At 43.8% G+C, this 18,566-nt stretch overlaps 1 protein-coding gene across 1 annotated transcript in view; it reads left to right on the top strand.

Annotated features, from left to right (window-relative positions):
• Positions 1-487: 487 nt before the first annotated feature.
• Positions 488-18,566, top strand: part of ELOVL3 (ELOVL fatty acid elongase 3) — a 48,421-nt gene continuing 30,342 nt past the window's right edge. Inside the window, exon 1 of the mRNA XM_073596626.1 lies at positions 488-677. Within this exon, the coding sequence (XP_073452727.1) occupies positions 580-677 (98 nt within the window). The 5' untranslated portion in view covers positions 488-579. The remainder of the gene's footprint in view (positions 678-18,566) is intronic.

Genomic DNA, 18,566 nt, shown 5'->3' with positions numbered 1-18,566 from the left:
GGAGAAGAAAAAGTCCCTGCACTATTTTCCTGCAAATCCAATGCGAGTTCAGCCATTCAACTGTAGACATTATCTATTAACTGTAAATAGTAATCCTGTTCAGCATACTGAAATTTAAATATGACTTGAGTTGGCACCGGTGTTACCAATTACTAATTAGATCTTGTGTGTTTGAATTAAAGACTAGCATCTCCCTCCATGTACGCTCAATCACATTATACCGTATATATTATCTAATAACTGTATATAGTAGTCTTCTTCAGCGTATTTAAATGTTCGCAGTGTCCACTTTTTGTGGAGTATTACAATTTTTGCATCCGACTCCATAATGTAACAGTGTTGCCCTTGTATAAAACTATATAATTCTCAGACAGGATTTGAATCTATGTTGCATATTGCTAACACAGCTTATCTCTTTAAGGGCAGGACACCTGACATGTCATAGGCAGGTGTAGGCTGTAGTGTATAAGGGAGGGGTGTCAGTTCTGTAATACCGGTTTAGCTGGCTTTTCTTTTACTGGTCCTGTCTCATTCAACAGACAGCACAGCAGAAGAACGGGCTCAGATGCACACAGGAAAATGGAGGAGCACAACCTCTCAGTGGTTCTGCTAGAGGAATATGATTTCGAGAAGCGATTTAATGACCAAGAAGCCATCCAATGGATGCAAGAGAACTGGTGAGTTCTAAAAACCAGGATAGGAACATGTAAGCTTAATGAAATTAAAACACACTGGTACCAAACTTTTATATCAAGTCTTTTATACAATTACATACTCTTTGATCAAGCGCTTAGAGCAGCATTGCATGCAAAAAAAAGAGCTTTTATTCTGTGTCATTTTTGGATAAGTAGTATCATAGTGAACAGTCATCTCTATTTGTATATTTTACTGAACTGGCTATAGATGTGCTAGACCTGAACCTGTGGTCCGTCTGACTGATGTGCAGGCCAACCTGGAGCAACGTTTGCCTATTTCTTATCCAGTCTATAATACTTGAAAAATGATATACTGTTTTATTTAAAGGGTAACAACACTTTCATGGAAAAAAAATAGCAAATAAAAAAAAAATAATAATATAACGCATACAATTGCTACACAGTCATATTATAATTAAATGTTATTAAAAATGACATTTCCTTTTCAATCTGCAGCTCTGTAATTTTCTGTAAAGTGCAATGCAATATGGCTACCTGGAGGTGTTCTGTACACAGAATGGGTAGAGAATGTCCCCCAAAAACATCATTTCCTGTTTGTGTGATCGGCTCACTGATTTTCCCAAAAGTTTGTACTAAGATAAAAGTCAGATTTCAAGGCATCCCCTGCAACAAAAATTAAATTTTTGGTGACATACTCCCAATAGGAAATCTTGTCTAAAGGGATGCAGACCCTGCAATTTTCCTCATTAGAGCCCTGCAAGTCCAGCAGCTGATTGAAAATTATGAAACCACTCCCATTACATTCACATTCCACATGGACACAGACTAACACACAGGGATTTCTTCAGAATAACAAAAGGTAGGAATCTGCAACAAAGTTTGTTAAAATCCTTGTAATGTACAAAGATCACCCAGCGGGGAATGCTTTTTTCTCAACAAAAGTGGAGGTACTTTTAAATTTTGCAGCTCTGATAGACTGTTGTCTCCCAAATCAATTGATTGTGTAAAGTTTTAATTTTAACCGAGTTAAGACAAGCAATCCTTTCAGTACTAGGACCAACATAGGTACAAATTCTCCTAGAATATTTACAGGCATATCCAATAATTATCCTTTGAATTGACATGTAGTTATCACACCCTTATGCTGTGCACATGTTCTCCAATATTGCTAGGAAAATCAGTAGAAGTACTTACTTAGTAGAAGGTATGTTCACACTGAAATTTCTGGAAGTGTTCATCCACTGCATGCTTGTGGTGGTTGCATACCTTCTGATCAACAGAGAAATACTAGATTCTCTATTACATCAAATTACAGTGTCATTGAATGTGTCTCATCTTGATATGGCCACATTGTTAAACAGCCATAAGAGGTAAATGATGTCATGTATTGCTGTCATGTGCTCAGTGCTCACCGGCATATGGACAGCCACAAGCATCAACAGTTCCTTTAACACCTGCATTTGGTTCAGGAGTTGAACTCATGCTCATTTGGGTTGATTTACTAAAACTGGAGAGTGCAAAATCAGGTGCAGCTGTGCATGGTAGCCAATCATACAAGAAAAGGACAATTCCATAGCTCAACTCACCAACCAGTCTGCTGACCAACCAAATTTACCTGTCTAACCGTATGTTAAAAGCAGGGGTTTAGTTAGCACACATTTGCAAACGCATGTGAAAGCTGCAAGGCCTCGTCAAGGCACCCTGTATTACTTGCAGTCCTAACACTAAATTTATAAGTGTCTCCACAGTGGAAGCACATGCATTGAATGGATAGGTGTGAGACAGGTGAGCCTGGAGGCCGCCCTAGCCCCCTTAAAGGGACAGGACACACACTGGACACCCAGCAAGAGCAGCAAAGGCGTCCAGTGTGTCCCCGACCCAAATATACAAACGTTAACAAGACACTGGTCACCGCCCACACCCATAACTGGCCTTCACAGTAAGGAGCACATGGAGGGCATATACATACAAGAAAAGGACAATTCCATAGCTCAACTCACCAACCAGTCTGCTGACCAACCAAATTTACCTGTCTAACCGTATGTTAAAAGCAGGGGTTTAGTTAGCACACATTTGCAAACGCATGTGAAAGCTGCAAGGCCTCGTCAAGGCACCCTGTATTACTTGCAGTCCTAACACTAAATTTATAAGTGTCTCCACAGTGGAAGCACATGCATTGAATGGATAGGTGTGAGACAGGTGAGCCTGGAGGCCGCCCTAGCCCCCTTAAAGGGACAGGACACACACTGGACACCCAGCAAGAGCAGCAAAGGCGTCCAGTGTGTCCCCAACCCAAATATACAAACGTTAACAAGACACTGGTCACCGCCCACACCCATAACTGGCCTTCACAGTAAGGAGCACATGGAGGGCATATACATACAAGAAAAGGACAATTCCATAGCTCAACTCACCAACCAGTCTGCTGACCAACCAAATTTACCTGTCTAACCGTATGTTAAAAGCAGGGGTTTAGTTAGCACACATTTGCAAACGCATGTGAAAGCTGCAAGGCCTCGTCAAGGCACCCTGTATTACTTGCAGTCCTAACACTAAATTTATAAGTGTCTCCACAGTGGAAGCACATGCATTGAATGGATAGGTGTGAGACAGGTGAGCCTGGAGGCCGCCCTAGCCCCCTTAAAGGGACAGGACACACACTGGACACCCAGCAAGAGCAGCAAAGGCGTCCAGTGTGTCCCCGACCCAAATATACAAACGTTAACAAGACACTGGTCACCGCCCACACCTATCCATTCAATGCATGTGCTTCCACTGTGGAGACACTTATAAATTTAGTGTTAGGACTGCAAGTAATACAGGGTGCCTTGACGAGGCCTTGCAGCTTTCACATGCGTTTGCAAATGTGTGCTAACTAAACCCCTGCTTTTAACATACGGTTAGACAGGTAAATTTGGTTGGTCAGCAGACTGGTTGGTGAGTTGAGCTATGGAATTGTCCTTTTCTTGCATGTATATGCCCTCCATGTGCTCCTTACTGTGAAGGCCAGTTATGGGTGTGGGCGGTGACCAGTGTCTTGTTAACGTTTGTATATTTGGGTCGGGGACACACTGGACGCCTTTGCTGCTCTTGCTGGGTGTCCAGTGTGTGTCCTGTCCCTTTAAGGGGGCTAGGGCGGCCTCCAGGCTCACCTGTCTCACACCTATCCATTCAATGCATGTGCTTCCACTGTGGAGACACTTATAAATTTAGTGTTAGGACTGCAAGTAATACAGGGTGCCTTGACGAGGCCTTGCAGCTTTCACATGCGTTTGCAAATGTGTGCTAACTAAACCCCTGCTTTTAACATACGGTTAGACAGGTAAATTTGGTTGGTCAGCAGACTGGTTGGTGAGTTGAGCTATGGAATTGTCCTTTTCTTGTATGTATATGCCCTCCATGTGCTCCTTACTGTGAAGGCCAGTTATGGGTGTGGGCGGTGACCAGTGTCTTGTCATGGTAGCCAATCAGCTTCTAACTTCAACTTGCTCAATTAAGCTTTGATAAACAAAACACTGGAAGCTAACTGGTTTCTCTACAGAACTGCACCAGTTTTAGTAAATCAAACCCATTGTCTTGGAAAGATAATGTAATGTGCCCTTGGCAAAGAATGAGGCAATTCATTTATTTTCAGACAAATTCTGGCCAACAAGGCCACTTAAAGCTAATAGCTTTTCCCAATAGAATTAGATGGTAGGTCTATAAAGTCCTACACCTGTGCAAAAAGGACAGTTTAACTAATTTGTGAAAATCGAATAGCTTTTCCAGTCTGGTGCATCTGAAAAAAACAAAACAAAAACGGAGATACTTGTAGAAGCTGTAGTGAGGATACCATTAGTTTACACTCTGGTATTTACCATAAAGGAACCAGAGGGAGTACCTGCTTTCTTGTGAAAACATACTACCCCTCAGTTTACAATGCAAGAAATAGACCAGCCAGTCTTAACCTTGGTTCTGTGGAACCCTAGGGTTCCTCTAAAAGTTGCTATGGGTTCCTTGAGCTGTGGCTGATTGACCTTCTACTTGATGGTACCTGCATAATTCTGGATCCAGTGCTTCTTGACAGACTCAGTATCATTCCACCAATTATCTTTTTGCTGTCTTTAAGCAGACCCGGACTGGCCATAGGGCACACCGGGCATTTGCCTAGTTGACCGCCGGGCCTCATGTCCTATCAAAATCGAATCCGATGTTTAAACCATACCTTTACCCCTTCTCCCTTTGGTCATCGTTGGCCAATCAGTACCAGCTGTGGTTGCTCGGGGACTGCAAGGCCCTACCTCAGAGGCAGACTGGCCACTCAGGCATTTGGGCTGAGTGCCCGAGAGCCGAGGCCAGTAGGGGGACCTATGAGAGACTCCTGAGTGGATAGGGCAGGATGGATTCAGCCACGGGATGGATCATGTCAGCAAGGTCCCGGCCCGGTCCTGAGAGGAGAGAGAGGCACCAAGAGAGCACGGTGAGGAAGAGGACACTTCCTGGACTGGTAAGAGTTACTAGCTGTAATGGTGGGAGGAGGGTAGGGAGAGGGACTGTGCCTTCTACACAGACTGGGGGGAGACCACACTGAGAGGAGACCTGTGTTTGGGTGAGGGATGCATTGTACTTCATATAATGGTGGGACAGGCCATAGTTGTGAATAGCAGACATACTGATCCCCCCCATCCTCTTTCTCTCACCCCTCTCTCTCCCCCTCTCTCCCCACCTCTCTCTCCACCCTCTCTCTACCCCCCTTGTTACTCCCTCTCTCCCTACCCCTCACCCTCGCTCTCTCACTCCCCTTCTCTCTCCCTCTCTCTCCTCCACTCTCACCCCCTCTCTATCTCACTCCCCTTCTCTCTCATCCCCTCTCTCTTTCTCCCTCCCTCTCACTCCCTCTCTCACCCCCCACTCTCGACCCCCTCTCTCTCGACCCCCTCTCTCACCCCCTCTTTCTCATTCCCTCTCTCTCTCACCCTCTCTCCCACACTCTTTTTCTCTCTCTCAACCTCTTTCTCTAACCCCCCTCTCTCTCACCCTCTCCCCACTCTCTCGCTCCCCCCCTCTCTCAGCCCCTCTATCTCCTCCTCTCTGTCACCCCCTCTCTCTCACCTCCTCTCTCTATCACTTCCATGTCTTTCTCACCCCCTCTCTGTCCCTCCCTCTCTCACCTCCTTCCCATCTTTCCCCCTCCATCTCTCTTCTACTTTCCCATCTCCCCATCTCTCTCTCTCCCTTCTATTCTTATATCTCCTCTCCCACCCCCGTTCTGCCTCTATCCCTCCAACCCGTCTTGCCCTCTTAGTTTCTAATAGGAGTTTCTGTCATATTTCAGTTTCTCTGTAAAAAATGCATTCCGTCAAAAACATTTTCCATGTTCCAAAAAAAATTGTGGGGGGTTGGCAACCCTGTCAGGAAGAAGCTGAGTTGGAGCAAAATGGCCACACAAGGCAAACCCTCAATCATCGGACATTTTACCATACTATGTAACCAGCAGGCACTACCTACAGCTCCCAAAAACCACACTCAATATTTGCCGTGCTTGCTTCTTTCTCTAGCTTTAGAGCCCAACTTATGATCTTGCACATAAGCCCACTGCTTTCATAAAACTCCCCTGGTTGCATCATAAAGATGGATGCATCTTTAAACCTGAAAGTGCCCAGCAGCTTCTATGGAAAAAAGCTGGGAACTTCCAGCAGGCTATGTTGCAGTTGATATTTAAATGCCCCCTCTATGCAGCTTAGCTGCAATATGTATGTGGGGCTTTCTGTGGGTGTGGCTTGAGTGTTGGGTGGGGACAGGGGGCCCCGTGATCTTTTATTGACCAGGGGCCCCATGAGCTGTCAATCCGCCCTTGGTATGGGCTGCTCAGTCTGTAATACAGGGGCCTATTTTTTGTCCAAGTACAGGCCTGTCTGTAAGGGGGCATTCTGATCACCACTGAAAACGGGGCATTCTTCCCACTGACCCTCAATTAATTGATTTTAGCTATGGTTCCCCGAGACCTCAAAATTATTTCAGGGGTTCCTCTGGAGTGAAAAGGTTGAGAAAGGCTGAATTATAGATTTGCTTCCTTGAATATTCCCAAGTTCCCATCAGTGATACAGAAGGAAACCACACAACACATGAAACAAAAGTTATTCATTCAACTAACTAAACATGAATCCAGCTTTATTAAAATAATTGCATGTTTTAGATCACCTAAAGAAACTGTGGGTGTTGGTAGCAGGGTGTGAAAACATTGTAAATAGATGGATAAATTAATTTTAGACTGCAAACTAAAACATACTAATTATATAAGCATTTTTTACTAAATTCTGTTTTTCAAAGGTTGGATTTGGATCTGATTGTTGTTTCTGGACATGATTTCATAAACCCACATCTTGTGGCTGACCTGTGATGATGGAAGGGTCAATCAGACGGATCAGATTTTCTAGGAATGTCTGGAGAGTACTTACCCTCCATAGTGACAAAGAGGCATGTCCTCCCAATGTCTAAGCATAGACAAGAGATGACAACTGACTGATCTAACTGTTCTTCAGCCTGCCCTAATAGCTTTTAACCCCCCCCCCCCCCCCTTGTCATATGGTGATTGCCCTCCTAAGTCTATGGTGCCATTAGAATGATTTGATCTTGTAAACTAACACATGGTTGGCATTTCTTGTGTGCATTGAAATATGACATAAAAATGGTTTCACGATCATACATTCCATACACACCCATAAAGAAGAGAAAGTCCTAAAGTATTCTACAGAGAATGTATGAGGCAGCTTCCTGGAACAAGGGTCAGAATTCTTTCTTACGTTGCACAATGGTACGTCTGATTTCAGCAGTTTGACAAGAAGGTGTATATTGAAATGGCTATGTTTGCAGTTACATTTACTAGAAGTGACTAAGCAAAACTCTTGGGCGAGGTACAGACAACTTTTGAAGAATATGCCATGTTCAATTCAAGTTCAAGGGGTTGTAAACCCTATTTTTTTTGTATAAAAATAACAAACATATCTATACTTACCTGCCCTGTGCAATGCTTTTGCACAGAGCAGCCCCGATCCTTTGCTTCTGGGGTGCCCCGCCTGCGCTCCAGGCCCCTTCTCTTCACTGGTTTTTCACCTTAATGCATAGAATACATAGAATACATTAATGTGAAAAAACTTAAGGCTTTAGAACCACTTTAAAGATCTGTACTTCTATTACCATGTATTATTACAGCTATTTGAATAAACTATACAGTATATGAACCTTCACCTTGTAAAACAAACCATTCAGTTTAAAATAGAAATGCAAGGCAAAACATTTGTGTATGTACAGCAGTGGCGACCCGTCCACTAGGGGCGCGCGGGCGCCGCCCCCCCATCCATGCGTCTGGCCCCCTGATCGACATACAGGGACGCCGGACCATTGATTCCAAAGGGGGGGGGGGTTAGGCATGTGATTAGAGCCAGAGGCTCTAATAGGCTTCAAAAAAAGGGTGGTCTCGGGGCGCAGAGCACTGTGCTCCGAGCCCACCCAGTTGTGTTACAATAGCAAATGAATATTCACTAATGTAACACTAAATCTCCTCCCAGCCAATCAGGAAGTAGGTCATGAGACCCGTCACCCGATTGGCCAAAGGGAGATCAGATTGGATTGTCTGGCAGGAGAGGCATGGAGGAGAGGAGGGAGAAGACGCACGCAGGGGAAGCAGCAAGCAAACAGCCTGGAGATAAGCCACACTGCCCACGAGAACGGGTAAGTGACTCACCGACTGGGGAGGTCCACATACATCAGGGTCCACAAAATCCCCCCTCATTTCATCAGTGTCCCCAGAGTCAATCCCCCCTTCACATCAGGGTCCCAAGAATCCCCCCTCCTCAAATCAGGGTTCCCCTGAGTTCCCTGTCCTTAATGCGGGGTCTCCAGAGTTCACCCTTACATCAGAGACCCCACTTTCATTAGAGTTCTCAAAGTCCCCTCTTCTTACACCAGGGTCCCCCAGAACCCCCTTCTAAAATCAGGGTCTGCACATTCCTCCCTTACATTAGGGTCCCCAGAGTCCCCCCTCCTAATATCAGGAACCCCAGAGTTCCCCCTTACATTAGAGTCCCTCTTTCATTAGGATCCCCAAAGTTAACCCCCTTACCATCAGGGTCCCCAGAGCCCCACTTACATCAAGGTCCCCAGAACCCCCCTTACATCAGGGTCCCCAGAGCCCCCTTACATCAGGGTCCCTAAGGCGACCTTACATCAGGGTCCCCAAAAACCTCCTTAGATCATGGTCCCTTCAGCCTATTCCCTTTTAATAGGGTCCCCAAAGTTATAAGGGAAGAGAAGAGTGGGGTAAGGCGAGTGGAAAAGTTTAAGAGAATAGTTGGGGTAGTGGAAGGGGAGGAGGGAGTATTGTGAAGACCCCAACTTACATCAGGATCTGTTCCTTCTCATTGCAGCAGTCGGCTACTGGACAGGTGGAAGCTGAAAGGCTGGGCACTTGGATCGGATAGCATACTTGCCAACAGTCCAGATTTTCCTGGGACAATCCAGATTTTGGGACCCTCATCCCAATCGGAGCTCGTCCAGATTAAATTCCCGGGATTTTGCCTTTGTCCTGGGAAATCAGAATTGTTTTTGGCAAAAACAGCTACAAAAAAGATGGCCGCCGCGAGGACTATTTCCCCGTGTGTTCAGTGGAGAGGGGAGGGGCAGCCAATGGGCTTCTCTCTTCAGTGTACAAGACAATTCTCTTGTAAGACAATTCTCTTGTACACTGAAGCCGATTGGTTGCGCGGATTGGAGGCCCCTCCCCTCTCCACTGAACACACAGATATCCACACATTGTTCCGTACATTATCTTGGCAGTTCAGGGGATTTCAGTCTTCCTGCATAGGCGCACTGCTGCGATATGAGTTGGAGTATTTGATGGGATTCCTTTAGTGTCTGATAAGAAGGGCGTGCAGGCGCTTTGCGGCGGCGAGAGCAGTTGGTCTATTTGATGCCTTTTACATCACAATCTAACGTTCCGAAGAAACCCCTTCTTGAGCACGCGCTGATGGGGACTTTCATGTAAGGAGGGGCTCCGCTGATGGGGACACCGATGTAAGGAGGGGCTCCGCTGATGAGGGCACTGATGTAAGGAGGGGTCCCGCTGATGGGGACACTGATGTAAGGAGGAGATCCGCTGATGGGGACACTGATGTAAGGAGGAAGTCCGCTGATGGGGACACTGATGTAAGGAGAAGCTCCTCTGGGGACACCTGATGTAAGGAGGGGCTCCGCTGGGGGTGCATGATGTAAGGAGGGACTCTGCTGGGGGCACCTGATGTAAGGACGGACTCTGCTGGGATCATCTGATGTAAGGACGGACTCTGCTGGGGGCACCTGATGTAAGGACGGACACTGCCGGGGGCACCTGATGTAAGGAGGGACTCCGCTGGGGGCGCCTGATGGCATCTAGTAGCAGGCGACATGGCAGGTGACACGCTCAGGACTCCCACTGATTCTGCCTTATGGTGAGGTATATGATTTCATTTTATATTACAATGTAATACACCCCAGTTAAAGTCCATGCGGACGAAACGCGTCGGTTCCATTATGCCTGCTGAGCCACATTATTTGTAAAGCGCTTTTTATACTATTTTGTCATTTTATATCTGGCCCTGTTTGTTGGGGTACCAGAACAATTTTTATCGCATTAAACCTTTTGGAAGTGGATTTACACTATGTGGAGGATTTTTCTGTTTCTTCTTTGAGGGATATACGTCCCTTGGATGTACCTGCATTGTGTATATACACAACATCACCTCCATATCCATACCAAGGAGATTCTTAGATCGGGAGACCAATTTTGGGATGACCGGTGAGTAGCTGTCATCACGCCTCACTGCACCAAGACAGGGGTCTGCACCTCCCTTGGCGGTATAACAATCTTTGGATGTTCCTGATACAAGCCTTATTTGACTCCCAGCATTCGGCTAGGGCGTCCACCGATTCCGGTAAGGGTTATCCAACCATTCATATATACCTGTAGATGTCAAGTCGGTTCAAGGTTCATTCCTGCTTCCTAAGATCCGGGTGATGCAAAGTCTATCCCTGTCATTATTGATTTAGGGGATTCGACATACTGGAACCTTGTGAGCTGGCCTCTACTAATATTTGATATATATATTTCTCAGAACTTCCTGACAAATATTCATTTTAAAGGTTTTGATTATACTATTTACAGTTTATAATTTATACTCCTCTCTAACATCTTCATGCGGAAACGCTTTTTTATGATCTATTGGATGTCATTTATTATGTCACTTATTTTTTAGGGGTACACTATTTTATGTACACTGTTACTTCCAGCATGTTCTTTTGAGAGTACACAGATGTATGGTTATTAGTTCACCTGTTACAGAGCGTCATTCAACTCCCTAGCCACATGTGCCCCAGTACGTATTTCTGACTGTTTCACAAGTAAAATACACTTGTGAATACTTATTAAAAACTTTATTGTGCACTTACACCTCCAGACGATTATTCTGGTTGGTGGTTGCCTGATAACGGACACTATTTTTTAGCGCCACATTTTTGTTTGTTTACAATGTAATAATAGTAATAATGCGCTTCAAGCATCCTGACACCATAACAACCATGGTGCCGGGATGATTGAAGCGCTAACACCAGGTGTTTGGAGTATCTTTATCTGCTGATTGGGCTTGCTGTCCCTCCATCCCTCTTTCTTTCCTTCCTTCTCTCTCCTTCCCTCCCTCCCTCCCTCCCTCCCTCCCTTTCTTTCTTTCTTTCTTTCTTTCTTTCTTTCTTTCTTTCTTTCTTTCTTTCTTTCTTTCTTTCTTTCTTTCTTTCTTTCTTTCTTTCTTTCTTTCTTTCTTTCTTTCTTTCTTTCTTTCTTTCTTTCTTTCTTTCTTTCTTTCTTTCTTTCTTTCTTTCTCTCTCCCCCTCCCTCTTTCTCCCTCCATCCCTCGTTCATCTCAGACTCAAACCACAACCCTTTGAGCCACGCCCCTTTAAGCCACGCCTAATATTTTGCTTAAACCACGCCGCTAACAACTCTTCACCGCTGCACGCGAATCGGGCCAAATTTTTTTCCCTGTTATGCCACGCCTACAAACGAATATCTCGCCCCCTATTTATAATAAGACCCCACGGGCAAAAAAGTGTCCCTATAAATTTTTTTACAATGTTGGCAACTATGGGATAGGTTTGAAGGAGGTATTTCCTCCTCCTCCTTTGAATGCCAGGTAGGGGCAAGCACGTGATTGGTTGCTAGGACGTGGCAGTCCTAGCAACAAAACCCTAGTGCTGAGGACAGCAGGCGGTGGCAGCGGTGGAGGCTGTCAGCCGCCATACATTCAGGCACAGTTCTGATTTCTGCACAGCCTGCACTGTTGCTAAATGGCATGGCTGTGGCAGCAGGGACTCTGACTGGATATTTGGGCAGGACGCTCTGGGAGAGGGGTTTGGACCCAGCATGTGTCCCCACTGATGGCGGCCCTGTTGGCTGCTGTTGGTATATATATAGATATAACAATTAGAGTTGCACAATTCTGGATAAAATGAGAATCACGTTTTTTTTGCTTAGAATAAAGATCACGATTCTCTCACGATTCTGAAGAACTTTTTTATTTTAAAGATTTACAACCCCTGAACTTTAGGTTATCAAACAAGATGGCAATAAAATAAGACATAATACTCCTTGCTTCAATCAAATTGAAAGAAATAAAATTTAACATAATGTAATGTGTAAAAAAAAAATACCATTAAGTTTTATATTAGGGTCTTTTTTTTTTTTTTAGTACCCGCCGATACCATTTACCAATACCTACTGCAACTTTTTTGTTTACACTTTAGCTGTCAGCAATGGTACAGAGCATTAAAAAGTTTTACTTTTTGCGCTTTTTTCAATGTGAAACGTATACATATATCAGCCCACAATAATTCCACTCGCCTGCTTGCATTTTGCGGGTGGATTTTGAGGGCTGGCAAGGATGGGCTCCCTGGAAGCGGATGGGGCGAGCACCGCCGGCAGCCTGGGTTGAATGGGAGTCCTTCTCCCAGCCCAGAAGGTCAGAGCGCAGGGAACACAGCGATAACCGCTTTCATTTTCACATTGCTGTGTTCCCTCCTCTTACTCTCGGGACGGGCGATCTGTCAATCAAAGTTCCCAGGCCAGGGGGCAGGGCTGTATGTGACGCTGAGCGGTGGGAACACAGCAATTGAAATTAAAGCGGTTATCGCTGTGTTTCCTGAGCTCTGATCATCCTGGCGGCTCTCCTGTTCCTCTCCTCCCCTGCACAGGTAGGCTGCATGGTGGACACAGGCTACATGGTGAGCAGAGGCTGCATGGTGGGCAGAGGCTGCATGGTGGACACAGGCTGCATGGTGGGCAGAGGCTGCATGAAGGACACAGGCTGCATAGTGGACACAGGCTGCATGGTGGGCAGAGGCTGCATGGTGGACACAGGCTGCATAGTGGACACAGGCTGCATGGTGGGCAGAGGCTGCATGAAGGACACAGGCTGCATGGTGGGCAGAGGCTGCATGATGGACACAGGCTGCATGGTGGGCAGAGGCGGAATTAGGGGCGGGGCAGGGTCAGGGTTGGGTGGGGCAACTGGTGGCGAGTAACCCTTGAGGCCTGGCTAGTAGCGCATGACTTGAAATTTTGAGCCCTGCATATATGTTAAAGATGTAAAAATACTAATGAACAAAACAAACAAAAAAAATGATAATTATTAATAGCTTAAAAAATAGAAGTAAATAAAAATAAAAGAATCAGTAGGAAAATAATAATTAAATGGAGAAGGAGAATAAAGAGTTAATAAGGCAGATTAGAGTAAATTAAGGCTTAATAAGGGGTCAAACAGAGAAACAATTTAATAAAAAGCAAAAAAAAATCATTTTTTTTTTTTTGCTTGAAAAGGTTGCTCTTACCACTTGCCGACCAGGCACAGTCATTATACTGCGGCAGGTCAGCACGATCCCACAAATTGCCGTAGGTTTACGTCGGCACCTTTAAGGAGGACCCGATGTGCATGACCGGTGGTCACGATGACCGCCGGCAACCCGCGTTCGCGGGCACGAGAACCAGAACAGGGATGCGTGTGTGTAAAGTGTTAACCCCTTCCCTGCCAGTGACATTTATATGGTAATCATTGGCTATTTTTAGCTCTGATCGCTGTATAAATGTCAGTGGTCCCAAAAATGTGTCAAAAGTGTCCGATCTGTCCGCCGCAATATCGCAGTCCCTCTAAAAATCGCTGATCGTCGCCATTACTAGTAAAAAAAAAAAAATAATAAAAATGCCATAAATCTATCCTCTATTTTGTAGAAGCTGTAACTTTTCTGCAAACCAATCAATATTCACTTATTGCGATTTTTTTTTTTTAACCAAAAGTATGTAGAAGAATATATATCAGCCTAAACTGATGAAGAAATTTGTTTTTTTACATTTTTTTTGGATATGTATTATAGCAAAAAGTAAAAAATATTTTTTTTTTTCAAAATTGTCATTCTTTTTTTGTTTATAGCGCAAAAAATTAACCACTTCAGCCCCGGAAGATTTGGCTGCTCAATGACCAGAGCACGTTTTACAATTTGGCACTGCGCTGCTTTAACTGGTAATTGCGCAGTCATTCAATGCTGTACCCAAATGAAATTTGCGTCCTTTTTTTCCCCACAAATGGAGCTTTCTTTTGATGGTATTTGATTGCCTCTGCAATTTTTATTTTTTGCGATATAAACGGAAAAAGAAAGAAAAATTATATTTTCTACTTTTTGTTATTAAAAAAAAATCCAATAAACTCAGATTTAGTCATACATTTAGGCCAAAATCTTTTCAGCCACATGTCTTTGGTAAAAAAAATGTCAATAAGCGTATATTTATTGGTTTGCGCAAAAGTTATAGCGTCTACAAACTAGGGTACATTTTCTGGAATTTACACAGCTTTTAGTTTATGACTGTTTATGATCTCATTTCTTGAGGTGCTAAAATGGTAAGGCAGTACAACCCCCCCCCCCCCAAATGACCCCATTTTAGAAAGTAGACACCCCAAGGAAATTGCTGAGAGGCTTGTTGAGTATATTTTATTTTTTGTTACAAGTGATTGAAAAATGACAAAAAAATAAATAAAAATTACACAAAGTTGTCACTAAATGATACCCTGTTTCCCCGAAAATAAGACCTAGCCTGATTGTCGGTGATGGCTGCAATATAAGCCCTACCCCCCAAATAAGCCCTACCCTGTTTCCCCGAAAATAAGCCCTACCCTGAAAAGAAGACCTACAAGGACTTTAACTAGGGCTTATTTGGGCAGTAGGGCTTATATTGCAGCCATCACCGACAATCACACTAGGTCTTATTTTCGGGGAAACAGGGTATATTGCTCACACATGCCACGGTTATATGTGGAATTACACCCCAAAATACATTCTACTGCTTCTCCTGAGTATGGGGATACCACATGTGTAGGGCCTTTTTGGGAGCCTAGCCGCGTACAGGACCCCTGAAAACCAATCACCGCCTTCAGGATTTCTAGGGCGTAAATTTTTGATTTCACTCCTCACTACCTATCACAGTTTTGAAGGCCATAAAATGCCCAGATGGCACAACCCCCCCCCCCCCCCAAATGACCCCATTTTGGAAAGTAGACACCCCAAGCTATTTGCTGAGAGGCATGTTGAGTCCATGGAATATTTTATATTTTGCCACAAGTTGCAGGAAAATGACAAACTTTTTTTTTTTTTTTTGCACAAAGTTGTCACTAAACAATATATTGCTCAAACATGCCATGAGCATATGTGGAATTACACCCCAAAATAAATTCTGCTGCTTCTCTTGTGTACGGGGATACCACATGTGTGAGACTTTTTGCGAGCCTAGCCATGTAGAACAGTGGTCCTCAACCCTGTCCTCAAGGCCCACTAACAGGCCAGGTTTGCAAGATAACTGAAATACATCACAGATGATATCATTTGCTGCTCGGTGATTGCAGTATTCTAGTCTGCATCTCCCTAAGGTAATACATAAAACCTGGCCTGTTAGTGGGCCCTGAGGATAGGTTTGATGACCACTGGTGTAGAGGACCCGGAAAACCAATCACCGCCTTCAGGCTTTCTAAGGGCGTAAAATGGTGATTTTACTTCCTCACTACCTATCACAGTTTCGGAGGCCATAAAATGTCAAGATAGCACAAAACCCCATCAAATGATCCCAATTTGTAAAGAAGACACTTCAAGTTATTTGCTGAGAGGCATGTTGAGTCCATGGAATATTTTATATTTTGCCACAAGTTTCGGGAAAATTATTATTTTTTTTTTTTTTTAACACAAAGTTGTCACTAAATGATATATTGTTCAAACATGGCATGGTTATATGTGGAATTACACCCCAAAATACATTCTGCTGCTTCTCCTGAGAAATGGTTGTGGAACAAATCTGAGTTTCCATTATTTCTTATGGAAAAATTAGTTTTGATATACAAGTGCTTTGGATTACAAGCATGTTTCTGGAATGAATTATGCTTGCAATCCAAGGTTTTACTAAACCTAATTACTAGGAATTGCTGTCTGGCTGATTGTAATTAGAAAGTCTGTTAAAGAGTAGAAGTACAATGTTATCTCACTATCAGAAGGATCAGGTTGGCAAGTACAAAATAGACTTGCAGAAAACAAATACCTACTTTGCATCACATGTGAATGTATGAACACTATGTGTGAGAGCGCTGGCACAGTTTTCATATTGGCACAAACAGAAGACAAATTAATTTACAACAATATAAAACACCTGCTTCTGCCTGGTCATGTTTCATCTAGTATAATCAACCCAAGTAAACAGGTTAATGTCCGTAAATCCAATTTTTAGAACCTATGCCATGGTCCTATAAGTGGGCAATTACACCCAAAGATAATACAAATGAAGAACACTCACAGATAATAAACCAAGATTTAATTCTGTGCTTTACCATGCATAGGGGTTGATTTACTAAAGGCCAATAGGCTGTTCACTTTGGAAAGTGCAGTTGCACATGGCAAGAGCAGTTGCTCCAGAGTTTAGTAAATGAGCAGAAGCTCTGCTGACGTTCATCAACCAATCATGTGCAAGCAAAAATGCTATTTTCTTTAATTTTCCTTGCATGTGATAGGGTATTATTTGCAAAGTGAAGCTTTACCTCATTTACTAAGCTCTGGAGCAACTGCACTTGCAGAGTGGCCTTTAGTAAATCAAGCCCACAGTTTTTTTTTTTTGCAAAGAATCTTGTTTGAGTTTGAGATATTTGTCTTTCAACTCCAAAGATCCAAAGTATGAAATCCATGAATCCCATCATATTTGGATGCAATTCATGGATTTGTATCAAGTGTCTATATAATCATATCTATCTTTTTGAAAAACATATCATAGGTACAGCAGATTTTAAAGCTCATGTTGTGACTGCAATGTGCACCTTATACAAACAGAATCAGCCTATGTGTGGAGTTTTTTTCTTTTCTAGAAAATAAATCAGGAAAAGGAGGAAAAATATCTGAATACATGTTTACTGTAGGATCTGTTTACTAATGTTTTCACACTACATTTTCCAAGTAAATCTTATGTGAAAAATGTGTGGATCTTGGGTGAATGTTGTGTTGATCTTGGTTCCAAACATTGATAAATAGGCCCCTGTATCTGAACAAAGCCTTAAAAAATTCACCAAAATCAGAAGGCTCAGTCCACAAAGTTTAAAGTGATTGTAAACGATCATCTTGTAAAACAACCTATTCAGTTTAAAATAGAAATGAAAGGCAACACATTTTTGTAAAGATATATTAAAAATATCCTTCCTTTTTTTTTTTATAAGTGATCAAATTCCCTCTATTCTCAGCTGCATAAGAGCTGGGGGGAAGAGAAGCAGCAGTACACTGAGCTTCCCAGTGAAAGGCTGTGCAGCGGGGGCGTGTCAAGACAAGTCTGGTCATTGGAGGAGAGCACACTGAGTTCCCAGCATAGCTAGAGAACTGACCACAGTGTGCTGTCCTGCTTAGTATGGTCAGTTTTTAATAGGAAAGCAGAGGGACTGTCAGGAACACCAGGGATTTCACATAAAGGAAGAAATACAAAGAGAACAGGATACTTTTTCATTCAAGTACATGGTCAGCAGCCACATATCAGGAATATGAAGTGTTGGGATAATAAACACATTAAGACACCAAGATAAGGATTCCTATTATGAAAACAAATACAATTATTTTCAGCTAAATAGCATTTAAAACATTACAATCACATAACTAAAAATAAAGATCTTTATCTCTGTGTTAAAGCATTACTAAAGGCTATTTTTTTTTTAATTATAATATCAAACATGCTATACTTATCTGCTATGTGCAATGGTATTGCAGAGAGCGACCCTGAACCTCCTCTTCTAGGGTCCCCCTGCCGGCTCTCTCCATTCCTCCACTTTTGTGTCTGCCCCTATAGCAAGCGCTTGCTATGGGGCAGAAATCCGGGCTCGCTCCCGAGTTGGGCTGTGTGTGTTTATAGACACATTTAGCGCAGTTCAGCCTTGCCCCCTGCTCCCTCCCCACTGGATTTCATTGACAGCAGCAGGAGCCAATAGCTCCCACTGTTGACTCTGAGCTAGTGAGGACAGAGAGAGATGCTGTTCTCAGGCACAGCACTGGATCGAGATCGGGCTCAGGTAAGTATGTACTGTGGACTGGGGCAGGTGATTTTTTTGGAGGGGATGGCACACAACCACCCTTCCCACCCGAGCGGCACCACAACCGCTGTTTGTCGGTCGATCCGGCACTTACCCCATCGTGGCACGTGGCAGGCAGCGTGGTGCAGCGGCTCGGCTCCAAGTCCTTTCCTCCATGGCAGATTCCAGCTCCTCCCCTCCTCCTCTTGGTTGTCCAATAGGTTGTCCAATAGGATCGCCTGTTCTTTCAGCCAAGCGAGTGACCGGTGTCAAAACCCGC

Source organism: Aquarana catesbeiana, linkage group LG08 (genome assembly GCF_042186555.1).
Source record: "Aquarana catesbeiana isolate 2022-GZ linkage group LG08, ASM4218655v1, whole genome shotgun sequence".
NCBI classification, from domain to species: domain Eukaryota; kingdom Metazoa; phylum Chordata; class Amphibia; order Anura; family Ranidae; genus Aquarana; species Aquarana catesbeiana.
Note: the sequence above shows the minus strand (reverse complement) of the source record. Positions and strands in the feature narration are given on the sequence as shown.